General features: G+C 44.2%; 1 protein-coding gene across 1 annotated transcript; it reads left to right on the top strand.

The window, feature by feature from the left end:
- The first annotated feature begins 479 nt into the window (after positions 1–479).
- On the top strand, positions 480–27,591 carry vat1 (vesicle amine transport 1). Its single transcript, XM_044050667.1, has 6 exons — positions 480–1,154; positions 7,176–7,383; positions 20,013–20,183; positions 22,080–22,169; positions 23,722–23,963; positions 27,017–27,591. Exons 1-6 carry the CDS (start codon positions 723–725, stop codon positions 27,293–27,295), a joined length of 1,422 nt encoding a protein of 473 aa, XP_043906602.1. The 5' UTR covers positions 480–722; the 3' UTR covers positions 27,296–27,591.

The raw sequence follows: 27,591 nt of genomic DNA, 5'->3' as shown, positions 1-27,591 counted from the left end.
CACAAGTATTGAGCCATTTTGAATACATTCTTTTTTAAATGTGCTACTGTTGAAATCAGAATTCCATCATCATGTCATTTACTGCTTTATTATTGGTATTGATAAAGGGCCTCAAAATCAAATTTTCTTTAGGGCCCCATAAAGGCTTGGGCCGGCCCTGCGCCAATAAAAATCTTTACTTATGGCTTCATATGAGAGAGTTTACTATGTCTATTTATTTCCTCCAACCACATCACCTTAATAATCTAATGGAGCAATCACTAGATTGTTCCAAGAGCTGGTTCCTACTTTATTTGCCTTTTGGCCACAATGGACATTTTTTTGCAAATCACCTCTCTGATTGATGCAATAAAGAGCCTCATCTTATGGCCCAACCCAAAGAGTCGAACCCACCCATTTTCACATGCCAGTCCGTGCGTTTCAACAGCTCTCCGTGTTTTCCAGGCTGCCTTGTGTCTCGTCCCACTCACACACTCTGTATGAGAGCGCGGCGTTGACAGCCAGTGGCCACTGATCAGCTCACTTTGTCAGGGTGTGTGTCTCCATGCAAGACTGCTGATAAAAGACGCTCAGACTCTCGCATTTTTGTCTTTATTTGCAAGAAAAGCTCCAGCAGCCAAACCACAAGTCCGTCCACGGCAACAAAAAGCACACAAAGCCTCTGAGTATTATTTTTTTTTTTCTTTTTCTAGACTCATCAGTGTCTCTCAACTCCCTGCACAATGTCTGGAGAGGACGCAGCACCTGCCCAGCAGCAAAACGCCGTGGACCAGAAGCAGGAGACAAAACCAGCGGAGGAGCCCAAAACTGAGCCGCCTAAGACCGAGCCTGCTCCCGCCAGTGGCGCCGCCGAGGCCGCAGCTTCCCCCGCGGCCGCCACCGAGAAGGTCCCCGAGGAGGAGGCGTTCACCTACCGCGCTCTGGTGCTCACCGGCTACGGGGGTTATGATAAAGTGAAGCTGCAGGTGAAGAAAGGCAAACCGACGCTCAAGGCTGGCGAGATCCAGGTCCGGGTCAAGGCTTGCGGGCTGAACTTCGCTGACCTGATGGCCAGACAAGGGCTGTACGACCGGATGCCGTCCCCGCCGGTCACCCCGGGGATGGAGTGCTCCGGGGTGGTGGAGGCTGTGGGTGAAGAAGTGACAGACAGAAAAGTAAGCACACGTGGCTGTTTTTTTTGTGTTGTTTTTTTTAATTCCCTCTTTTATCCTTCTTCACTGAAGTCACATTTTACTCATGTTTTATGTTTTATTGCTTTTTAAAATGATGAATATTGGTTTAGCTTTCAGTTTGGTCCCAAACAAATGCGCCTGGATATGGGCGTGTCAGGCTTCGCTCGCAGCTCAGACAGAGGCAGCGGCTGCTGCTGCTGCTGCTGCTGCAGCTGCACACTGTCAATAACTGTTTCATTAATCAGTCGATTCAAGGCTATCGTGTCAATCATTGAACACAGACAGGCTTATCACAAAATAATGTCTCCTTTGTGGGTTGTTGTGGCTGCTTATCCACTTATTTTACTTGTGCGTAAAAGGGAGAGACAGCACTTGTGTCAAAGCGTGGATGTTGTGTTCATGGTGCATTTAATGTGTTCATAGAGGGAAAATTCAAGTGTGAAAGTGACACGAGTTGAGTACAATGAAACAATCAGCAGCGGCAGGCGTCGCCCCTCCGCTCCTCTCTGTCTGTGCTGCGTGTGCGCACGAATGGCACATAACTTGGTGTGGACCGAGGCAGAGCAGGTTCTGCTGCGGAGGTGGAATCATTGTTTTATTCGCCACTTGTGTGTGTGTGTGTGTGTGTGTGTGTGTTGAAAAGTGTAAAGTGCACACGGACACAGATCTGTGGGTGATGCTGTTACTTTCCACCCGAGCGGCTGCACCTACGCTGTGTGTGTGTGTGTGTGCGCGCGCTTTGATGTGCGCCACAGCGCGCAAGAGCTGTGTCAAGCGCACATTGAGACCGGAAATGAGGCAGTGTCGACTTCAAATTTAAAGCTTTGGACTCATTTGCTGGTCTTGTGTTGATAATATGAGTGAGACGAAAATGAGAAGAAAAAATAATAATAATAATAATAATAATAAACGTTTTAACTATAATGTGTCGTGCAGCGAGTTCACAGTTCTCCATTACACAGTTTATACTTTTATTGGTGTAAGTTTAAATGCACATTTAAAATCTGGACGCTGTCATTCATATTTGAGCTTCATTGCTTTTAAATTTTAAATCAATAAAGGACTTTATTTTGGAGACTGGGGCGAGTCACGGTTGTTAATATGGCTGACTTTACACCGGCGGCGATCTCAGAGCCACGCGCGCCTTTTGTTAACGGGGAGCGACGGTGGCGCACAGACGCACCGAGCGGAAAGGGCGAGGCGCGGCGCAATGGTTTAAGAAACGGGATCACTCGTCCTCTTTGTCAACACCGAGCCTCTCACCTGTCATGAGATAGTTACAGATATAAATATGTCACGATTAATGTCTTCTCACGAGATAATCTTTGCATAATAATGAAATCAACTTGGTCATTGGAATGACAAGAGGTGATAGAGACAGGATTGTGTGTGTGTGTGTGTGTGTGTGTGATGATGATGAGTCACAAGTCTATATGTCTGTCTCCTGCAGGCTGCATGGCATCACCACGGTAACGCCCCTGAAAGCCCATTAAGCTGTAAAGACTCAAATGTTACACATAATCATCTCAGTGTTGACTCACACTGTTCCTCACACCAGCCACTGCACGGTCACACATGTGATGCACAAAGTGTTGTCTCCATGCATATCTGGCTGGTAGGGAGTGGCACATATGTCTGTCAGCTCTGTCACATCCATATGGAAGAGACGAGTCAGTGCAAGGTAATGGGGACGTGATCGGCGATGGTGTCAAGCCGGTGGCGACCGAGCATCACCGAGGGTTAAGACCTCCCTGTGTTTCCAAAAGACTTTACTGCTTCTTTCCACATTATCAGTATAAAGTGGATTGGATTTAAAGGTCATGCATGATCTCACACACACACACACACACACACAAACTCACAGCTTGTCACCAAGGCTTCACTTCCACGTCCCCTTTGCAGCTCTCAGCTCGTAAAATTAAGAGCCAATCTTTCTAATGGAAGCAGATCTCTAAGATCTGCTGGCAGCCAACTCAGAGGGAATTTGCTGACCCTGATGGCAACTACATTTTTTTTTTTGGTAGCTTTATCCATCTGTATGTCAATCTCTGTCCCCCCACACACACACACACACAAACAAACAAACACACACGGGTGACTGAATGCAGAATAAAGTACATGTGATGGATTTTTTTAATGTAACCTTTCATTGACGTCTACAGGGCTGGGAATTAATTAAAAGCTTCAATACCAGCTTTCTGAAATATGTTTAAATTAAATAATACATTGCAAAAATGGTAAAAAAAACAAAACACATCATTTCTGTGTCGAGTCATTTTGGAACTTCTTGTCATACCTTTCGTTCTCCTCTCATTTTCTGGCTCTGGTTGCAACTTCCTGTCCGGTTCAAAACAGCCAATCACGAGCACCGATAGTTGTTGGTCAAACAACGCGCTGCATTCTAATTGGCTCACTTTATGTTGATGACAGTAACTCCTTAGGTAGCGACATTTGATATGGAATGAGGGCACATTTTCGGTAGTTTGGTCGATACCTGAAAAGTGTTGAATTTCGATACCCGGCCCGACTAATGTCAACACCCACTTGCTACAATTTTGAATTAAAAAAAGAAGTAAATTTGTAGAGAAATATTGTAGATTGAAGTTGAGATGATAAACTCTGCCAGCCTCCTCCTCCCGCCTTTGGCATGTTGATTGTTTTGATGCGTGCTGGCTCTGATGTTTTTATATGGATTTATTACCGCATGCCTCATGTTGTGTTTCAATAACGGCTGCTAACCAAGCGTCCCTTGGACGGATATAATAAAGCTGAGTGAAGTAATACTACAATGAGCTCACCCGACATGACCTACGAGGGGAAAAAAAAGTAGTGAGTAAGTGAGAGATGAGGGGAAATATCACAAATCACACTCAAACTCCCGTGACTCTAAACATCAGCACTTTTTTTTCTCCTCCTTGTGACCTTTTTTTTTCCTTTTTCTTTTAATTTTCATTCTCTTCCTCTGTGAGTTTTGCTCAGATCTGACCCATATGTTCTCAATTACCTTCCTCTGGCCCACATTGTCAGTCTGGTATTTCCTCCATCCCTCCTTCCCTCCCTTTATCTGTCTCTCTCTTTCTTTGTTCTAACCTCTGGATTCTTCCTCCATCACTTGTATTCTTACTGAATCCCTCTTATCGTGCCTCCGATCGATTACTCTCCCTTCCCTTTCTTATATCCTCCTCTGGTCCTGTTCTTCCTCCGTCCTTCTTCCTCGATCCCTCTCGCTCTATCATCACAACTTTTCCATCTTTCATAAACTGTGCGTGGCCTGGTGACAGTTGGACCTAAGCTGCTGTGTTCAAAAAAGAGAAAATCAGATGCTTCTGCTCCGTCCGCCCCCCCCCAGCACAGTTTGGTTGTCCATAAATTCTGCACATTGTGAGTGTACACTTGTATCAAGGCTTCTAATATTCATCGAGATGTGGACTTATGCCATTTGTTTGCACGATAGGGACAGGGCGTGGCTTTTTATCTTGCAATCACGCATTCATGATAAAGCACACACACGCACACTGACACTGGGTGGATATGGTTTCCTTTTACTTACACACAGTGTACAGGAGCCTTGTGGTTTTGGGTGAGTGATTCATGTAAGAACCGTCTTGTGCTTGAACCTGACTCAGTGACACAGTGTCAGAAAATGTGCTTGTCTTTTGACTTTTACTGATAATTCTTTATTTTTTTTTTATGCTGAGCTCAACAAAAGCTCTTTGCCACAAAGCAGCTGACTCGGATGCCCGCATGCCCCGAACCTGAATCACCATATGATTACTCCATTCTTATACAGCGAAAACTGGAAGTGTCTTTGTCCTCTGCGCTCCCTCAGCACCCGTGACCCCGACTCTGACTACATTTGATGCGGTGGCATGAAGGCAGAGAGGAAATGCATGAGGTGTCTGTGTAAATTTGGGTGTCACGCTGTGGCGATGTCGCAAGAGAAGTGTTGCAAGGCTTTGAATATCCCTTCGCAGCTTTATGGTAACTCGTGTTATCTTCCACGTGGGCGCAGAATAATAGCTGCATCTAGGTGCATCTGAATGCAGCGTGTGAGTCACGTTTGAGTGAGATTCCCGTAAAAGCCCCAACCATTTGTAACCACACTTTACCCCCAATTAAAACAGCACAACCGACGAGTGTGAAGATGCCACAAGTGCCACAACAACAACAAAAGGGAAAGGAAGGAGAAGTAGAACTATAGTTTGAAATCAAACCAATAAACCCGACTTGGTCTTGGACAGAAAAATGAGGATATGAAAGAAAGAGGGAGATCTCTCTAATTGGAGTGGATTGACAGTGAGGCGCATGGCTCCCTCCAGACCATTAGGGAGGCTCGGGTAGAGAGGGTTTGTTCCCAGGAGGAAAGAGCTTGTCTTAAGCTCAGCCATGGGGAAGAATCTGGCAGCGACTCTGATGAGTGACGGGAAGCCAGGGGAGAAGATGTGCCCCATTGTCCCGTCTCACTGACGAGGGAAGAAGGGACACGGGACAATCCTCACGAGGGCGAGAAGAGAGACGACAGTAAGGACAGACTGAGACCATGGACGATGAAGAAGTGGGGTAAGAAAGGCAGCAAGACCGAGACACAGACAGGACGACTGGAGAAAGGGAAGGAAGACGTTCTGAAGTTGCAAGAGGAAAAGGAGTCAGGAAGTGAAAGAGAAAAAGTGAGAAGAATGGAAATGGGGCGGGAGAGAGAGCTTTGTCGAGAGAGGTGGATAAGGGGGAGGAAGAAAACAGGAAGAGAGTTATAATTCTGCAGTTGCCTCTGTTTCCTGTGTCCCTCGTGTGGGCTCTCCTCATTGGTTAGTAAAGGCGCCGGGGGAAGTTTACATCAGAGCTGGTCCTTCTGGAAAGAGACAGTTGTGAATCTGTGGATCCTGCTTCAAAAACTAGAGCGCAGAACGTTCCAAGATGTCGATCAGGACATGCGGCAAACGAAATGACTCCTGTGGTTTCCTCAGTGACAAAATCTCTAATTACAATCACATATTTTGCAATCGAACTTCACCCGATAGAAAAGGGACTTTTTTCTTTTTAGCCATGGTTTCGTCCAGCGTTTGCCTTATCTTTGCACGTAAGCTGTCGCAAGCAAGCGTTGTATTCCTGCTTCACAGCTGGCATCATTTCCACTGCACCCCCCCCAGGGGCACTGAGTTGTCAGCAGATCCTCTTATTTGATCAAGTAACAGTTTGGCAGGATTCGATTTAAGTTTAATAAAATAGTTTTGAAAGAACTAATATCGATAACTTCATCGCCTCACAGCGAGAGGGTTCCAATTTTTAAACTAGTTCAGTCAGGGCCGTCGATCTGAATGTTCTCTGAATGTTCTTTGTCAGCTTCCTTCCAGTAATATATTACTATAACTTGGTGACATCATGATTATAACATCTTGTTTTGTAATGCAGTTCCCAGCTTGGTAATAACCAATGTCACAATGTAATAGTGTGGTAATAAGGAGGAACAGTTACAGTAATACCATGTCATTTTCCGGAAATAGTTTGGTAATGACAATTACTATCAGTGTAATACAGTCACATTGAAATATTTGGGGATCAGAATTGGTAATTACCACATTATAATGTTGAAATCCATTCGTCCTTATGTGCCACAAACTTTTTCTATTGTTATTACCAATCTATTACTCGGTGAGTAGGATAGAAATGAGATGGTTCTACCATAAAATGACTAAAGTCAGTCTAAAGATATGTACTTGTGGGTTATTTGCAGACTTTAAGTTTCCCGTGTGAGTGAAAGTGGGCCTGAAAAGTCAACCCTGTGACACACTGACAAACTTATCTAAAACACGCCCTGCCTCTCGTTCAATGTCAGCTGGAATTGGCTCCACCAGCCTTATAATTCCTATTTTATCAAATTGCTGGAGATAAACGTGACATTAAGCTACATTGTTTTCATTAACAGGAAGTGGGAGCAGATTGAAAGCCCCTCGCTTCACATTGTTTTTCAAGCGCCCGTGTTTTTTCCTGTGTTTTCTGCCCCAGGTTGGCGATAAGGTGATGGTGCTGAGCCGCTTTGGGCTCTGGCAGGAGGTGGTGGTGGTGCCGGCGAGCCACACCTTCCTCATCCCGGAGGGCATGAGCTTCGAGGACGCGGCGGCGCTTCCCGTCAACTACATCACCGCCTACATGATGCTGTTCGACTTCGGCAACCTGCGGCCCAACCAGAGCATCCTCGTCCACGCTGCTGCAGGTGAGCGCACAAACACACATGCACTAAAACATCTTCATTATAATAAAACAACTACAATCAGGGCTGAGAAATTTGTGTATCTACCGATACCAATATTAGTCTGAAACAGTCATTTTAGACCATTTATGAAGCTGTTTGTGCCGAGTCATTTCAAAGACACGATTCTCCAACGGTGTAACAAGTAAAGAAGAAATAAACATCCCAAACATGACTCAGCTAAAACGCTTTTGCTGATTTTATTTACATTTTTATAGTATGTGCATAGCGAAAAATTAGATATATTGGATTTTTGGATTGTATCGGTCTGGTCCGATACTGATTCTGACCGGTACTGATTCCCATCCCTAAATTACAGGGCTGGGACCACATGCTTCTGTGTTTTCTGTGTTCATTTTCCCACTTGTCATATTTCCAAAATCAATACACATCCAATGTCAGTCAGTTTGGCGTTGATCTAAATTCAATGAGGTTAAAATGGTAAATAACATAACACACACACACGCACACACACACACACACAACAGAATGTTTTTAAAGTTATCTACTACAATTAGCTGCCCCTGCTAATAATAGAGTAAATGCAATCACGCCAAGGACAAAATAAAGTGTTTTTTGGCTTCGATCGCTCGGTGTTCACTGAGCCAATGCTGTAAGAAAATCAAATCAAATGCTGCACCAAAATAAATAGACTCTCAAGAACAGGACAGAGCACAAACGTGAGCCTTCAAATGAACGTTGCTTCAGATGAAACTCAAACTCCTGGATTGCATAAAAAAACACTCATAAACAGAACTTCCACTAGTTTTTGAGGTAAATTGGCTCCTGGCACTGTTTCTGTTCACCACGCTCGTAGCAATGTCCCAATTCTGGGAGAGTAAACTATTCAGAAATGAGTGCGCCCCACCAGCCCCCCGTTTTCTTCAGCTGCTATGAATAAATGTCACAAAGTAAACTGAACAATGTCGTAATCCTGCAACTGAAAACCACATTTAATCAGTTTCATCACAGTATCCGCCTTTATCCGTCCTGCAGTGAACGCTGCTAATGTCTCTGCGGAAGGCAGACGCACAGTGGGTCTGTCTAAGCAAAGCCGCTCGGTCCAGTCCTCTGCAAAAGCTCAGTGCACAGATGTGAAACACCCTGACATATTTATCCGATTTCTTCCATGTCTGCTCCTCTTGTTTATACATTTCTGCTCTAAGATATTAAAATATTGCTTCTTGGAGAGGTGGCTGCTCGGCACTAACGCTGTAGCACCTGCCACCTGGAGTGTAAGGTCAGAGTTCACAATGAGTGTGTGGGAACTCTAATTGGGGGATTGAGGGAGTAAAAGCACCTGTTTGGGGGCGGGATGCACGGAGCCAGAGAGCATTTGATTTTGCTGTGTTTTCACAGCCAGGCCAGCTGGAGAAAATGAGAGCGACTCACCAAAAATGGTCTCTCTCTCTTTCTATACAGTGCTCACTTACTTTCCCTCTTGTTCTTACTCCAACTGCAAAGGGAGTCACAAAAGGATCCTTCAACATGTGGGAGAGTGTGGGGGTGTAGATTGCTAAGGGATGTGAAACCTGAGCCCGTTTCCTCACTTGGAGATTAAAAACACGACCGAGAGAGCTCTGACAAACAATCAGCCCAGGTGGACGTGTGTCCCTTGGACTTCACGCGGTAACACTGAATCAGAAAAGAATTCTTAACGGCAAGCTGTAGTTCAGCCCCGAGCTGAAGAACAGCAAACAACATGCCCATAGTTGTGGGATTGTTGGCCACAGAGGAATCCCAAATGTTTGCATGCACAATATCATTGGGCTGATGTCACTCATTCACTTCTCCCTGCGAATACACATGTCGCCTGAGGTTTGCTATAGGAGGACGTGTGGTGTCTCTGGTCTCTCGGGGCCGGCTGCCACGTCTTGGCTCGGCAGCTGTCCGGACATCAGCATTGTAAAAGCACATTACTGAGAGGCTATGACAAAAACATTTGCTCAACAGTCTGCCTGCCCGCGCTCTGTCATTCCTTGCATGTGCGAGTAATTATCAAAGCGGAGCTACAGCTTTGTGATGGCAGCACCTTTTGGGAAACGCTGTGGGTGTTAACGGTGAGTGAGGTGACGCTGCAGACTCTGCTCGAGAGGCGGCATGGCTCACACGCTGAGTGTGTGCATGTGTATGTGTACCTGGTATTCCTTATGTTGCGGGGACCTAAATCTGTTTACACACTCACATTATGGGGACTCGTCTTTTAAACAAATGATTTTCAGGTGAAGACATGTTTAAAAGTTAGTCTGTGGATTAGGATTTGAAAATTGTAACATCCTTATATTGCACTGTGTTTCTGTATTTTGTTATCTATTTATTTTATTTACTATAACTGCGGCTCTGTATGGGCCTTCTTCTATCATTGATTTTAATCTGTACAGCACTTTGGTGAACCCCGGGTGTTTTAAATGTGCTCTAGAAATAAAGTTTGAGTTGAGTTAAGGATTAGGCCAGTAGTAATTATAGTCTTCAGGAAATGAATGTACAGTAAATCAACGCAATGTCCTCTGAAGTCATGGAAACCAGTGTGTGTGTGTGTGTGTGTGTTCCTGTATTTCCTGTATCTGTCAAAAAGTCTTCCTGATGTTCTCTGATTAGAGGATATCAAAGGTATCGACTGTGACAGGTTCAAAGAGCATTGGAGAGAACGAGCGAGAGATTATGACTGTGTGTGTGTGTGTGTGTGTGTGTGTGTGTGTGTGTGTACACCTCTCTCATGTCTGATATGTGTGTTTTTCTTATATTACAGCCAGGGTTTACACATCGACAATCACAATAATCAATTCCGTAGAGATTTCGACAATACCACTTTTTGTGTCGGATAATTTGTTATTGATAACACAACCTGGAGTGTCCACGGCTCTGATTTTCAACCTCTTTTAAACAACTCAGCTGGTAATTAGACATCCGTGCTGATGCATTTGCCACTTACACAGCCATTTTAAAAAAACATCATGCTTCATCCGCCTGACAGATATTTGCAGTCGTCACTCGAGTCCTTGTCACATGACAGTGTGAGAAGAAGACGTCTCTCTTTACAGAATATTGCCTCTGTTTAGTGATGCAGTTACATCATATTTAAGGTTCACGGATGAGTATGAAGTCAATTCATCTATCACGGTCAGTTGACTCTCTGTGACGTAGAAAGTGAATCATAATAATAATTTATTCCGTATGTTCTGACTTATTATTGAATAAACAATTTGTCAATCATTTGAACAACATTTTATAATTTTTTATAATGACTGTTTTCACAGTATTTTGATTAAAACCAAAAGGTTTTCGTTGTCCTGTCAATCTTGACTCTGACTCACTGTTTTAAACCACGAATAATATGGACTCATCAAAATATCCAAATGTCAAAAACTCATGATACGTCATCATAATAAATGTCAAAAAAATTTATTTTGTTCAGGTTTAAGCACAAAAGACAAGATGAAGAAGTGGTTTTCACTTCCTCCTCAGTGACGGAGCGATGGAACATTTAAAACGTGTATTATTACTCATCATCAATGCATATTGTTCTTTTGTCAAATTACCACTGAAGAAATCAGTGCAATAATAATGATCGAGCCTTTTTCAAAAATCTTTCTGAATAGCACCTCACTCGTAGACACCGTTCAATCAACTCAATCCTTTGTCTCACTCAAAATCAATTCCAAGAAACACAATAGAACACTTTTTATTTCGATTATGAAACAGAAATGAACAAGTATTCAAGTGTTCCTTCGCAACCCTGCCCACATCCTGATGAGCCCACACCCCGTTTTTACCACATATAGTATTAGTGTGTGGTTGGCACCTCCCACCGTCTCATAAGACTTCATATTCGGTCGTATATCTTAAACACACAGCAGTGATTTTTGTGTATCAGACGTGTCTGCACAACACTGCATGCCTGCCTGACCAGTTTGTGTTGAGCAACCTTAAAGTAGTTGATAAATAGTCGTAATAATGATTAAAACCAGTGTGCTTTGTTTTTCCTGTAGGCCATGAAATCAACAGCTTCTTGTCTCAGCAGACACAGTTTCTTTCCCTTCGTTCCCATGAATCTTCTGCTTAGTACATGTTTGAGTGAATGCTTGAGGGGCTCATCCTCACTTGACCTGGTTATTCTTCTCGTAACCCGCTGATGTCAAAACCCTGTCCCTAACAACATCCCGTTACACAGATAATTCATCGTAATATGATCATCAGTGGATGATAAAATATAAATGTCAAAGAGGAAGGGCTGCGCCAAATGATTATTTTTATTGCTGATTAATGTGCTGAACATCTTTTAATTAGTCGTCGATCATTCTTTTCCAAACCACAAAACGACAACTTCCTACAAATGTTAGATTTAAGGAAGATATTTATTTTGGTCTCATAGAGGAGTGAAATCACAGAACCTGGTTTTGTTTAAATAAAACAAATCAATCGATTATCAAAATAGTTGGTTAATCACCCCTACGTCATTTTGTGGATCTTTGAGATCCGGTGGAAACACAAACCACACAGATTACCGGGAATTATTTTCTCCACATAAATAAATTCCTGGTCATAAAAGTTCCTGGAAATGGGGCCATTAACAACAATAAATATAACCAAGACTAAGTTACGCACCACAGCTTTAAAGATGGCTCTGTGTGCACACAGTACGTAAACATGGCTCTGAATGTGTGGCAGGTGCTTGAACAATCAGCAGGTCATGCTGTAAATGGGCATGTGTGCGCGCTCGTGTTAACCCCGGTGAATATTCCTCAGCTGCCTCTCTCTCGTGGATCTCTCTCTCTCTCTCCCTCTCCAAACAATAGCTTGTTGTATTTCCTCCCATCATGCCTCTCTTCTCCACCACACATCTGCATCCTCCCTTCTCCCGTCCCCTCCTCCCCCCTTCCAGCCCTCTGTAACCCCCGCTCCCTCTGCGCGACCTCGACATATCCGCGCTGGTTGTCGTCGTCACTGGGGAACGTGCGCACACTTTTTCCCCTTTGTTTTCCCCGGAGGGCCTGGGCGGGGGTGGGGTGGGCGCGGGGGTTCAGCGACATTTGGATGTATCTCTCGGGTCCGCGGCGGTGCCCGGGCTCGCAGCTTTTCCTCTGACCTCTCCGTGAACTGGTCCTGATGTTTATGAACTCTGGCCAGCCACCGCGCCGCCCCACCCACTCCACACATTCCTGTATACATATGGGGGCTCCGCTGCTTCCAATTGTGACGTCCACCTGTTTTATTTATGAGATCTCGAGTGACCGTCAAGTGTCGTGCATTGTGTGTGTGTGCGCATGTGGAATGCATAATATGAAGTTAGCTGTTTATGTGATGATTTAGCTCCACAGCCTCCGTCACCCTCCCCCTTTCGTGTCAAGACTTTGTGACATTTTGGCACCGATGTTGAGCTGTGGTTCATTTTTCAATTGGAGCTCTTCACACAAATAAAAAAGCACTCTTTAATTGCTCTGTTAGGTGCTTGTTGCTACTCAGTTGCATTTGTTATTAATCATCTCCTCTCATATCGTTCCACAGCAGTGAGTTTGAGTTTTATGTGACAGATTCCACATGTCCTCCGCGAGCTGTTTAATCTGTCCGTAATTAAGCCTTTTATTTCCCCGGCCAGGCGCCAGCCAATAATAATCGCAACTTCCTTACTTTTACAGATGCAACCCGTCTTACACCAGGTTGCACTGAGGATTATCTAAAAACACGTATTTGATGTGAGAGGCTTGCCGCAGCTGCACGTAGACGCAGCACAACCTTGAGGATGATGGGTGACAGCAGCCATACTGGAGAGGTTAAGTCCTCGTTAATGCTAATCTGTGGAGCTGAGATGCTCATTATTCAATGCAGGCATTCTTCTTTTTTTTTTCCAAAGGTATGTGGTGTCCTCAGTGTCCTTCAACTTCAAACCAGAGTATTCTCCCGTTTTAATAGACTTGAGCCAGTTCAAACGCCAAATTCAATCCTGGCACCGGCAGCTGAATTTTAACCTTTCAGATGTGGATTCCTGGTGAAATTATTGTTTGCAGGAATGTTACATGGTACTTTTTAAAGGTAGTACAGGGAAAAGGGGACCTGGGGGCACAATAACCAGAAAGATATGTCTTCTTTTGTTTGCTTTGGTGGTTAATATGCTGCAACGCAAGATTTTTGCTGGCGGCATGGGGCATAACTAGGGGGTTTTCAATCGTGATGTTATTGCAATCTCTTGTTCTCCATAAACAATCAAAGATTTCAAGGCGATTCTTATAAATCGTTCTTTATATGGCCTCTCTTAGATTGGATCCCCAAGCATTTGCCTGCTTTATCAAGTCTTTACAATGTTGTTGTACAATTGTTTTTATTTTTTACTCAAACAGCGTTATCTCGGCAGAACATTCTGAACCCTGGATGCCTGAAGCTTTGCTAAGTAAACTCTGTTCAGTGAAGGTGAAATTCTGACTTAAAACACACCTGTGCTACCGTTTGAGGAATGTGTGTGTGTGTGTGTTTTCTAAGGTTTACTGTAAGCGCTCAAAGGTCCAGTGTGTGTATATTTGCCTTTAAATGTAAAAAGGACAATGAGACTTTTATGCACTTTATGGCCGTGGTGGCAGCATCGAATCAACACCTTTTCATTCACTTTGAACAAAGCGGTATCGCCCTCCATCCGGTGAGGTTGGGCACAACAGCGCCTCCTGCGACCCTCATGTGGAGGATGAAGTGGTAGAGGATGGATGTATGGATGGATGAATAAAGCAGCGTTGTGGGTCCGCTGCTTCACCACAAGGTGAACGTGATGCAGAGGTTCACGTTACGCATTTAGCTTAAACACAACACTGTCCAAACAGAGTTCGTGGACACGGTTGTGTAGTCCTCATTGCCAATGTTTTTGTTGTACAGAGTGGTGGACACAGGAGACATAATCGCCATAGTTGGACAGACAATGCTCTTCTAACCTCTAATAATCCTCTCCAGTCCACCATGACTTCAGAACCTGCAGAAAAGGACAAACCAGCTGTGTTTTAAAGCTCGTGGAACAGGTGGCTGTTCTGTATCTCCTGGGTTTGGTGGATGAGATTTGCCTCCTGGTGTCTTCATGACTGCAGTCGGACTTGTAGGCAGGTCCTCAGGCTTAATGATCCTCTGGTGTACAGCTGAATGCAGATGGGATTGAACAATGGGAAGAAAATTGTTTGGAAGAGTGATTATTGCAAAAAAAAGAGAGAGAATTATTTCTGTGTAGAGCATTTAATTCCTCCCTGGACTCCCTTCTCGAATATTTATCTCATTCATTATTCACCAGCTGACAAAGCCCTTTGCTATCAGTGTAGTTACATCTCTCACTTTTATGGTTCATTGTTCCTGGGAGCCGTGATGTGGCTTGAAAACGTCGTTTCCTCTCCGCCGCTCGCCCTCCACTTTGTCTGCTCGGGAGGTCGTACCCTAGTTTGGAGAATGCTAATTCGGTGTGACCACTAAGCGGGAGTCTGGGCTGTGTGGTTGAACCGTCTCTGTGTTCCCCGGGCCTGGCATCGCCGGCGGCAGATCAGCTGCACTGATAAGAGAGGGAAACCAGGGCAACCTCCAACCTAACCCGCCAATCACATTACTCGCTCACGCTCTCGACACTGCAGAGACAAATGACCCCTCCCCCCCCACCCTCAACCACCAGACCACCGCAAACAGTCACAGGTGTGTGGGAAACCTGTGTCAGGACACCTGTGAGCATATGTGTGTACTTGAATTCATATCTTTGTGAGGTCCTTTGCTTTTCTCTGGGTTAAGACCTGGTTTTAGGGTTGGAGTTAAGGTTAGGCACTTAGTTAGTGATGTTAAGGTTAGGTCATGTCCTCACTAAGATATAAAAAACAACCTTGTGTGTGTAAGGAAAGAGAGCGTGGTTTACAGTTGACATATACTTGGTGCCTGTACACATTCAAAACATTGTGAAACACCTTATTCAGGAAATCACAGTGGCCACCTTCACTCTTTCTTTTTTTAATTCGTTCACTCTGTAACTAAAAGCGTGCTTCCTCCTTACTGCGCCGAGAGCCACATTGTGCCACTTTTAAAGGTGAGAGCACACACACACACACGCACGTACAGCCTGATCTAAGAAAAACACCAAAGTTACATAATGCACAATAACACCTCAAGAGTGCACGCGTTCACAAGCGTATTACTTTGCCGCTGCCGAGAGTGGCAATAAAATAGAATTTATTTGGTTTGGTTTGTTGATGTTGTAAAGCCGCCATAGCGAGTTTGGGTAAGAAAGAGACAGTATTTCATACTTGTGTCAGCCACAGGCTAATGATAGGTTTCGGAAAGACAAGAGTCCTTCAAGAAATGTGGAACCAAAAGTAGAAGAAATAAAAAAAAAAAAACAACACAAAGCTAATGCCTAGTACTCGGCGGTGACAGCAGCTCCATGGTGCAGCCCACTGCCCACGCTGTGACGCAAAAGATCACATTTATTCAGACAATCATCACGATTGCTCAGTGACGGCAGCTTTAATACAGACGTCAGGTTGAGGCCGACTACTGAATTTGAAAAAAAACAAACAAAAAAAACATTTCTGATATAACTTCATCCCCTCGTGAATTATCTCTGGGTGTGGAGTAACAACAGTGGCCTCAGTGTCAAGTCTGGATTCCTCTGTGTTTTGGGGAAAATTCCTTTTTGCTGCTAACAGTCATGTTATGGAAGCCAAGTGCAATTTGTGCCAGAATGCGAGTATGTGAGGTTTCAGGAGGGAGGACAAAACCCTGCTGTGTATCCTGTTCCTCCTGAGAGAGAGAGAGAGAGAGAGAAAACAAAATCGATATGTGGACGTTTCTGTTGGACGTTTTCTTCATTTTTAAGTCGAAACAATGCAAATTTAAGGAGGAACAAATGCAATTTGCAGCAAGAATTTTGCCTCGGCTGCTATTTCTCAGTGCTCGTGGACGGTCTTTATTCTCACTGTTACCCCCATCGAGAGCTTTCTCTTGTGGAGGAACTTTAACGTGAAAATATGAATCGAGAACAGGAATTTGAAGAGCTGTGAATATTTTAATGGCAGTGCATAGTTGTGAAGATTAGTGCAGCCTCTCCAGACCTTTTAGGTCTACGGCTCTGCTTGGATAGTACTGTGTGTGTGTGTGTATTTTGTTTGGGGTGCGGTGAAGGGTTCTTGGCACGGCTAAGCAGTCAGTCTTGTGATGCGAGATCAGCAGTTGGGAGATTGTTCTCAGGGGATTTAGCGACAGGTACCTTCTTCCTCACAGTGGTCCCAGTTTCTCCTTGGGAACACGTGTAGTGAACTCGTTGTTCTGCCCCGTTGTCGTCGTGTTCTCCCCTCACTTGCTGACGTCAAACAACGAGAGGGAATCACTGTGTTTATGACAGCAGCGTTGGTTAAATATTACCATGCGAGTGCCCGGTGTGATGGATCATCATCATCATCATCATCCTGCCGGGCACCTCTTTACACCTGTAACTGAGGTTTGCTGCTTTGTGACAGAGCCATTAAGTAAAAAGCAGTTCTGTCAGCCAACTCGGCAGAATTGATTGAGTTTTTTAGTCTCATCCCCAGGTCATTAAAATACTAATGTTTTGGGATAAAGGCTCTTTGTCCAGAGTCCCTGCCGCGAGATGAGCGTGGACAAACATGTGTTTCATATGTGACAGATGAGTCAAAGGCAAAGCTTTATGACGTTCATTCGCTTTGTTGCTTTGTTGCCAGCGCAGGAAAGAGCTTAGTTTTTCTGAGTTATTTGACTTCATTTGTGACATCACTTTTAATGCAAGATCCTTTTATTGAAGTTGTCTCGCTAACAAAAATGGTCGTTACAGAGATGTGAAATTAGCACGGGTATACTGTGTGTACATATATATCAATCACAGTGTACACGCGCCGATGTACCCTAATAGACATGAATGGGTAGAAATTAAGATGGAGGGTGGCAAAAGAAGACCGTATACAGAATAATCCCTTCCCTGTCACTGTCAGCGTACGAGTCATAGCATTAGATCGCTGTTACACCAAAAGCCTGTGCTATAGGCACGAGTAAGAAGTGTGCCAGAGATGAGGTCTTGTATGTATGTATGTATTCCAGTTTTTTTTAGTTGCCATAAAACATCGCAATCGATCGCAAAACAACTTATTTGTTATTTGCTGTTGCGATTTCGTTTAGAACACAATTCTAGAAGAAGAGCCAATAGGAGCAGCCTCTCTATCTAAACTCTTTTCTGTGTCCAAGAAGAAGTCTGAGACCAGAAGAGGTGGAGAAGTTTGATTCTCTCCCCCGTCACTTGATTTAGATTGTACTGAAATGATCCATCAATGACGCCAGAAACCGCCACAACGGTTGGTGCGGTTGTTGTTTCTGCATGGCATTTGCATGTTCTCCCTGTGTGTGTAGCAAGGGAGTTTCCTCCGGGTTCTCCGGCTTCCTCCCACAGTCCAAAAACATGCGGAGGTTAACTGGACACTCTGAATGGTTGTTTGTCTCTGTGTGGCCCTGCCATGGACCGCCTTTCGCCCCCCGCGACCCTCATGTGAAGGATAAAGCGCTGGGCGATGCATGAACGACACCAGGAATATCATATTTTCATAACCCAGTAACTCAAACACTGCCCAGTGAACACAGTCACAGGCAAACAGTTGCACATTTGCATGACGTGTTTACATATTTAAAAATGTTTGACATTTAACTGTAAATGCGCTGCTTTCACTCTCATGCCACACGTTCACAGGCAGCGTCTGAAATGAACGACCTAATGATAAGGGCGTGATTATCGTCGGATGACTCTTACATGTTCAGCAGAGGAGCATTGAATGAAACAAAATGGCTCCCTTTGCTCAGTCATTGTTGGCAATTTGGCCGAGGTTTCCTTGGCAACAAAAACCTGGTTTCCTCACTGAGGACGAGCAGAGATGGTGATGTTATAATGCCGCCGCAAAGAACACTCGCATCCAACCACAACGGCTTCGACTGAGCTTTTTTTTTGTCTTTTTGTCCCCTCAGTGTCAGAATGTGTGATTACAGTAATGCACAGAGGTTTGTTCTCCTCACATGGATTCTGTCAGACGGGAAAAAAAACAACCCACAAATCCAGAGAAATATTTGCTCTTTGTTCTGAAACTGAGGAGCCTGAAATGTGTCGTTTCCAATTATTCCTTCCATATTTTCATTGGTTCCCATTTGTGTTGCAAAATGCCTGGAGGGCTTTTTTCTTTTTCTTTTTTTTTCCAGAAACAGGAATAAAAAGCTGTGGAATAATATTCATATGCACATTTAGCAATTTCTGGTCAAAGATTAGTAAAGAGGAGCATCTGAATTGGCCTTACTCTTATTATTAGACTTTAGATTTATTAGGTTTTTCCAGTAGATTCAGTTCAGTCACAAACAGACAGGATGTCACAGAGAAAATAGTCGAAGGACGGACAGAGCAGAGGTGAATCATTGTCATCTATTCTGCCTGATCTACACAAATGATGCCATTAACTCTTTTATATTTTGTAGATATTATGCTCATAATCACACGTCCTTAAAGAAAATGATTGCACAACTGCAGTACTGACTGTCATAGGGACAAAGTGACGACTGTACATGAGAAATACTAGTAGAAAATGTAAATGTTTGTAAAATGTGAAAAAGGACGTTCACACACCAGCATGTGTCTGTCCTCCTGCCGTCGTGAATATCTCACCAGGCGTGTTTACTAAATGTTTATCTTCAGTGGACTCAGGAAGCAAATCAGGATCTCGTCAAACCTGTCGCACATCCTCGGCTATTCCACTTTTAAATGGATGTTGTTCTTTGTTGTTTTTAAACATGTTCCTTTATTCTGTGTTATCACACAGTTTTGTGCTCTTTGCTTGGCCACGACCTTTAGGAGACGCCGTTCATTTCATGTCCTCAAGTCAACCCCCTTCACTTCAAACAAGCCACTGCTTATCAGTCACCTATTACTTCTTGCTCCGGCTGCTTTTGCAAACACTGGCTGAGGCATTTTCCACAATGTACACACTTCCAAATGCGGGCAGGGCATTTGTAGATATCCAAAAGCATGCAGTCTTTCGGCCACAATGTAACACACATAGTGTTTTCAGGTAGTATTGGTGTAAAACGCAGTTTTTGTGTCATTTGTCCCAGAATGTCACCCACTCGTATTTTTCTAATGAATCAGATACCTCAGTGACTTTTTTTTTTTTGTCCTGCAGTGGAATTATTCTGCCAGGTTGTTTTCAACAAGCAAACTAAAAAAAAATGGATGTGTCATTTGAGCTACAATGGCCACTTTCTCCTCTTGTGTGTGTGTGTGTGTGTGGGTGTCTGTTCTCCTGCAGGCTGGCTGGGTTAATGTGATTGTGTTCAATGCAGTCTTTACATACCCCCGAGCAAAACACGTCCACACTGTTATTGACTGTCTTATTTGGGACAATAATGTAATAATGTAAATCACATTTACCTGCCACGGAAAAGGGTGTTCTTGGGTTTTTTTTGCCTCCGACGATCAATCTCAACTCGTCTTGAACTCTTGTCAGCGGCGTTTGTCGCAGAATCGATCATAAGTCGTGTCTCTAGATTGATTTTTTTATTTTGGAAAACCGTTAGCATATAATTAACCCCATCCCTTCTCCTTTCAGGTGGTGTGGGCATCGCAGCCACCCAGCTGTGCAAGACGGTGAAGGACGTGACCGTGTTCGGCACCGCGTCGGCCAGCAAACACGAGACCATCAGCCAGGGTGGCGTCACGCACCCCATCGACTATCGCACCAAGGACTATGTGGAGGAAGTCCGCAAGATCAGCCCAAAAGGTGAGACCCTCGGCCTTCTAATGTTGTGAACAGTGATCCAAAACTCCATTTCCACCAAATTGTACAGTTTGATTGAGTTCAGTATGTTGTGGAGGATCCCAAAAGAAAAACATAAATAAAAACATCTGGACAGTTCCCTTCTGTTTGGGAATCTAGCACAGTGGTCCAGCACCTAAAGGGTGGAGCTACACACACTAACGACTATTTTCATAATCTATTAATCTGATGATTATTTTCATGATTGATCGAGAAATGTTTGGTCCATAAAATGTCAGAGAACGTGTTAATCGGTGTTTGTCAAACCTGGAAATGATGACGCTCTCGAGTGTCTTGTTTTGTCCACAAACCAAAATGATTCATTGTTTTAATGATTTCTTAGTAATATGGAGCCAAGAAGAAGAAGAAGCTAAAACAATCAGAAACGTTTGCTTTAATAATGAAAAAAGCTTCAAACCGATTAATCGGTCATTGTTTCAGCTCTACTGCAGTCCATTTAAAAATGTTTTTTAATTTTTATTCACTATTTTATTGTGTACAAACGTATATACAGGACATGTGGTAATGTGACGTAGCAGGAAGAAAGAGATCAGACAAAACAAGACAAATTAAAGACCAAGTAAAGGTAAATTAAAGTAAATTAAACGAAGAACAACCTAAACAAACAAACAGAAAAAATACTCAGTTGTGTAAGGTTGTGACATGTTTCTTTTGTGTGACATGAACAATCATCACTTTATATATATATTTATAAAATTATACTGTGCATTACGACAGAGAGAGAGGATTCAAGGCGGTTTGTGGGTCTTTTTTTACTGAATAATGAATAATGTGTTACCGGTGTGCTACAGTGTGTCGGGCTGATATGACGTCACACTATTTACGAACCTGACGCAGTTATCGCCCTCCGGTGTTTACACGCTGCAGTGGAAATGAAGCCAGATCAGTGCTGAGCTGCACTTGGCCCCACAAGTCAGGTTTTAAAGTAATATTTCATAAGACAAACAGTCCAGGTGGAAGAGAACGGTGCGCATTATTGAACAAACTATACATTTTCGTACAAAGCCACACAGCATGTAGCACGGACATGATCCTTGCAGTCAGCGCTGATGATTTCACTCTCTATGTAGATGTGTGGCCCTGAATGCTGCTGCTTTTCAGAAAAAAACTTCCAGTTCCTCTTTCTTCTTTTGCCCACTGCTGTTTTCTTAGCAGGACGGAGACTCTTATTATGCTGGAGGCTCATTTCACAGTCCCCGCTGTCTCTGCTCTTTGTAGCATGGACAGACGGAGACAGATAGGAGGAGAGCGAGAACTGACACTTTAGACAGAATATATCTAATTAGCAATGTGGATCAATGTGCAGCTCACTACCTTTCCCCCTGTCTTGTGCTCACTGTCAATTTGTCAAGGAGGAGTCCTGCTGTGAGCCTCCTGAAATCCACAGAACCAGGGTTTAGTGGAGCAAGCAAGGGTGGCCCAATTTGAAGGGGGGCCCCTCTAGCAGAACTAAGGTTGAGCTGACAAGGTCAGACATTAATGAGCCACAGAGAAACCTTAATAGACCAGTTGTCATGCTTTACCACCTGTGAGTAGTTTGGTTTGTTATTCTGTTCACGCGGGAATGGAATGAATAATGATGGAAAGGCATTTTATCCGTCTTTTCTTATCGGTGACAAGAATGAAAGAAACATAAAACAAGACGGATCTCCCACCACTCTCCTACTCTTCTCTCTTGGCACTATCATGGGTTCTTCTTCATGTAAACATGGCACAACTTGGCTACACTCACGACTCCCAGTGAACTCTATCGTGTGTGTGTGGGGGTGTGCACGCTGCTCCCTCTGAATTCACACCAGTTCTAACCTAACTGTCCCCCTCTTATCTCTCCCGCTCCAGGACTGGACATAATACTGGACCCTCTCGGAGGATCAGACACCCATAAGGCCTACAACCTGCTGAAGCCTATGGGCAAACTTATCACTTATGGTGAGTCAAAAGAGAAATATCCTTTATCTGGGAGTACGTTTTTCAATAAACAGCTTCAAGAACCACTGTGTTTTTTAACATTAGCCCCTTTACCACCAACATTTCCTGGAACTTTTATTGTATAATTTATTCAAATCAAGCTGATGACTGAAGTCTTATTCTAAGGCAACTAATCAAAGCTATTTTTATTTTACAGTGAGTATACACTTTAGTATTTCAGCCTAAATGTCGCACACAGTCCAGAAGAATTACCTTTAAGCACCAAAGTCAAATTCAAATCACTTCTGTAAGCAAATCTCTCTTCTGAGCCGTCTCCACTTTTAAAGTTACCGGTGCATCTCATGTAGCGCCCAGAGCCAAACATGTGGCGCCACACAGCAGGGAAGCACTACATTTAGATTTTCTGCAAAGGCTAGCAGTTATCGAAAGACGTGTCAATGAAGATGAAGTTATTAGATTACATTGTATATATATCGGGACACTTTAATGCCAAATAAGTTATGCTTATGAAATTATGGGCTAAATTCACTTTAACATTTAAAACAACTGTAGTGCATTTTCAGGCTACTTCATTTGCCAGTAGGCCGATAACAAGGTGATCATCAGTCGGGACCATTTTAAAAAACTATTCTGACTTTCTGAATCGAGCTAATCCGTGCGTAAAATAGTCATGGATTGGAGCTGCTTCCTGGTGGGCAGTGTGACCTCTGTGACCTCCGTGTCCTCGGCGTGCTGTGTGTCATCTGTGGGAAGGCCTTGTACGAGCTTGCTGTGTTGCAGTGCCAATCTGGAATGCGCATGTATGCAACAGTGGGCAGGCTTCGGCATCCGTGGAGAACAGGGCTCTGCCTTTGCATGTTGCACAAAAACCCACTACCCAGCAGGGTGCCCCACCACCCACCCTCACCCATTCACCCTCTCTCACCCCAGCAGAACGCGCACCCCGCCCGCCCAGTCCCTCTGTGCTGGCTGCTTCGCTTCCAGTTTATCAGAAGCGTGCACGGCCCCCGAACAATGAGCGTTCTATGCGGACGGAAACCTGGAATGTGTCTGAATGTAGCAGGCTGGGTCTCTCCTCTCAGAGAAGAAGTCTTTGTGTCCCGTTATTCCCCTGAGAAAGAGGCAGAGAACGGCGAGAGCATCGGAGGGTGAAGGTGGAGGCGGGGAGGTGACGCGGTGACTGTCAGACCTGGAGTGCGAGACGTTTCCAAAAATATGCGATCGTGTTGTTAGAATCTGAAAAATAACAGTTTATGTCTACTTTTATGGTAGATTCTTGGTCAAATAAAACTAGCAGGAGGGACGAGCACACACACGTATGTTGATATCATGATGCAGGCCTTGTGTTGACTGTACTGAGAGTGTGAGTGGGAAGGGGAACCGAGGTGGAAAACAAATCCCAAACTGGAAAAGTAGAGGCACCTGATAAAAACTAACATTGATTTAACATGAAAGATGAATCAGTCTGTTATTTTTTTGTCAATAAGAGAATAATTTAGAGAAACACAACTGCAGTGCAGTGTTCATCGTCCTCCTCCTCTCTCTCTCTCAGGTACGGCTAACATGCTGGCGGGCCAGAAGAAGAACCTCCTCGCTGTGGCCAAGAACTGGTACCACCAGTTCTCCATCCACACGCTCAGCCTGATCCAGGGGAACAAGTCAGTGTGCGGCTTCCACCTGGGCTACCTGGAAGGGGAGATGGAGCTGATCACACAGGCCATGGACTCCATCCTGGACCTGTACAAGCAGGGCAAGGTCAAGCCCCACATCGACTCCACCTGGCATCTGGAGCAGGTCTGTGACATTTGCATTATTGTCTTGTATGGGCATTGTATCAGATAGATAATGCATGTCACATTATATCATATATTATTTCCATTTTCTTCTCATCAGGCTTTGTAGAGGTCATTGATAGATTAGAGTTGTAACATTTTCTGTTATATATTTGGTTCTGTTGTGAACTTGCCTCAGCCAAATGTTTCCAGCACTTTTTAAATCCGTATTTAACAACAAAACAACAAAAACAACAATTCCCATGATGCTACGCTGTTTCCCAATGTCATCAAACTAGGTCTTTTGTTATTGCTTTATACCTTTTTGCAGCCATTTTCCGCTACTCTCCACCCAAATACATTTAATCAGGAGCTGCAAAACCTACTGGACCCATGTATAATGCTTTGTATATAGCTATTACTATATATAAAATAACTCTAGTGTGTCTAGTGTTGCATTTATGACATTTAAGAAGTACAAAAAGAAAAGTGTTGACATTTCAGGACTGTTTTTGCCTGTTAACTGAGGAAAAACACCAAACACTGGCACGTGTACGCCTATTTTGAAATAAAGCCCGGAACTATGGAGACCTATTTGAGTTGGATTTGATGTGGTTCGTGCGTGTGGGTCCAATGATGTTTTGGGAGGTTTTTGATATGACATTTGATGCAGACATAGGATGTGATGCATATTTTATTGGACAAAATATGCCTTGAAGTGTTCACTTTGAACGAAAATAAAGTAAAAATAAACAAAGCTACAGGGGCTGGAGAGCCGCAGGTTTAAGACCCCCGGTGTAACTGAATGTCCCCCTCTCTCTTTGTAGGAACGTGACGATTCAATGTGGCCTGAGTTTCACACATGAGCACCGTGTGTGTGTGTGTGAGTGTCACGTTTGGTGGTAATGATGGGATCTGCAGGAGTGGGGTGTGGCCCAGGTTCCGCGAGACTCGCGTTAATAATGTGAAGTTTGTCCACGCGGCGCACTGTGTCGCCTCTGTTGTCAGCCAGACAGAGTCAGATTGTTGCGGACAAAATTAACGCCGCTAACAGATATGAATAGAGAGGGTGTGAAAAACGCACAGAGAGAAAGAGAGAGAGAGAGAGAGGGAGTCAGAGGCCGATGTCGTCTGTTGTCGGAGTTGGTCAGTGTTTTCAGTGTGTGTGACTGAAGCCGGAGAGAAACACTTGCCATCTGACGCTCTTTCTCTGCCTCTTCCATCTGCCCCGCTCGTCATATCTGGCTCTATCTCTCCGTCTTTAGGTTATTGACTCCGTCTCTCTCCCTCTGGCTGTATTCTCTACTTCTCCTGCCTAACAGCACAGTGGGGTTTTTTTTTCTTTTTTTTCTTTTTCTCTCCTGTTGCTATGGTGACATCCTTTAGTCAGTGTGTGCGTCTGTCTGAGGGAGGGGCCCTGATGGACGAGAAAGAAAGTGTGGAAAACAAGATGGAAGAATATATATCTCCGTCTGACTTGATGTTTGGAGATTTTTATGGTACATTTCTGATGCTTAAAGAGGCATCGACGACAAAATGCTGTTATCTTATTTTCATTCTTATGAGGAGCACAAATGCCATGCCCTGACCCCGTCCTTCACAGCACTTCCATTTCCACCCTACGGTTTTGCTCCAATAATCAATAACACGCCGGGCCAGTATTTGAAGATTAGTGTCATCCTCCTTTCCTGTGGTTCATTATCTACATCTGCGGTGGTTCCCAAGAGGATAACAGTCATGTCTGTAGCTGTGAATAAATATAGCACGCTCCGGCCCAAGATGCCTGGGAGCTGAAGAGGGTGGAGTCGTCCAAAGAGCATCAGTCGCTCTCGCGGTGACTTTCATTCACATTGAAGATGATACTTTATAATTCCCGGACTCAGCCCTCCCTCCTTTCCAACGAGGCGTGTTCCTCCTCTGAAGGACACCGGTTGCTTTCTCTGTCCCCCTTACCCCCCGCCCCCCACGCCCCTCCCCTTCGAAACACCCACACTCCTTCTCTTTCCCATGTGTCTGAATCGTCAGGGCCACGTTGTAGCCGGGCTTTACGTTGCTAGGAGATGGTCCCGTTGCTGTGGCACTGGTCGTTAGGTGGTCTGCCTGCCTCGCACGAACACGGGGGATTGGAGGACAGACGGGGGAGGGGGGGCGGGGGGTTGTGATGGAGACGAGGAGAGACAGTGGACAAAGCTCAGTGGTCAAGAGGAGGGTGGGGCTGGTCTGGCAGGGATTCTCTTGTCGTTATGATTGAACGTTACACACATAAATCCTTCCTTGGACTGGGGTTTTTGAACTGATTGCTGATAGTTGTGACCGTAGCAGAAGAAGAAAACACAATAATTGTGCTCTGGGATAAATGGCGGATGAGCTAATGTGATGTCCCAGTCCTGCAGACTCAGCTATGATGAAATACGATCTTCCAGCGGGGAATTATCGATTAATTCATCTGCAGTGGCCTCGTTCGCCACCAGAATCTTAAGTTAATGCACTCATCATTATTATTTTATTAGTCTCACCTGTGATTATGTCCATTAAAACAAAATTAAAGCAATTAAATTGAGTTACTACCATATTGCTGCACATTAATAATGTATAAAAGCAGTCAAATCCAAAAGCCAATCCCTGAACAAGACCAGGACTGAGTCCACGGTCCTGTGATATTTCTGCTGTGTTTTGCACTTTTACAGCTTTCTTTAAACATGCTCTCACTCTCTGTGTCATTTATAATCTTAAAGGATCAAAATGTAATTAAGCATTTCATTATATTTCTGTTCAGAAAGATAGTCCTATCCATTTGCATCACGCCTTATTGTGTTTCATTTACTTTGATATCCTTCTGTGCCTTCACTGCGTGCTGCTGCAACCATTTCATTTCCGATCAGAGATTAGTAAAATATTGTCTCAACAAATTCAATTTCACATACGCAGCATATTAAATTCATATTTGCGGGGTCGGAAGATGTGTTCGTTGTTTGTGATATGAAAACAAATCATCAGGACAGATTGCTGGATACACATTATCTTCTTTCATCCCTCCTTAAGTAACTGTCCCTCTTCCGTTCATCTCTCCTGCAGGTGGGCGACGCCATGAGGAAGATGCAGGAGAGAAACAACATCGGCAAAGTGATCCTCACCACAGAGCCCATGCCTGAGGAGGAGAAGAAGGAGGAGCCCAAGAAGGAGGACAAGAAGGAGGAGAAGAAGAAGGACGACAAGAAGAAGGACGATGGCAAGAAGAAGGACGATGGCAAGAAGGAAGAGAAGAAGGATGACAAGAAGAAGGAAGAGCCCAAGAAGGAGGAGAAGAAGGAGGAGGAGCCCAAGAAGGAGGAGGCCAAAAAGGAGGAGAAGTGAGAGGGAGGGAGGGAGGCAGGGATAGTCAAGCAGACCAGCGGGGAGTTTGAGTCCTGGGAACAGGGGATGTGGTGTGGGGTGGTGGGGTGGGGGAGGCATGATGGGTGGGAGCGTATGCTGAATGGGAAGATGGAGAAGGGGATGTTACATCATTATCACACCACTGTCGGTCTTTCATCTCATCTGTTTCACCCTCATTAATTCATAACCACGGCGATTACTTAGGCCTGGCTCCACCCACGCCCCATCAGGTTTTGTTTTCCCAACCAAAAAATAAATAAATAGATAATCCACAA

The sequence above is a fragment of the Solea senegalensis genome, linkage group LG19, assembly GCF_019176455.1.
Source record: "Solea senegalensis isolate Sse05_10M linkage group LG19, IFAPA_SoseM_1, whole genome shotgun sequence".
Classification (NCBI taxonomy): Eukaryota; Metazoa; Chordata; class Actinopteri; order Pleuronectiformes; family Soleidae; genus Solea; species Solea senegalensis.
The sequence above is the reverse complement of the archived record's forward strand: the minus strand, read 5'-3'. Positions and strand labels throughout refer to the sequence as shown.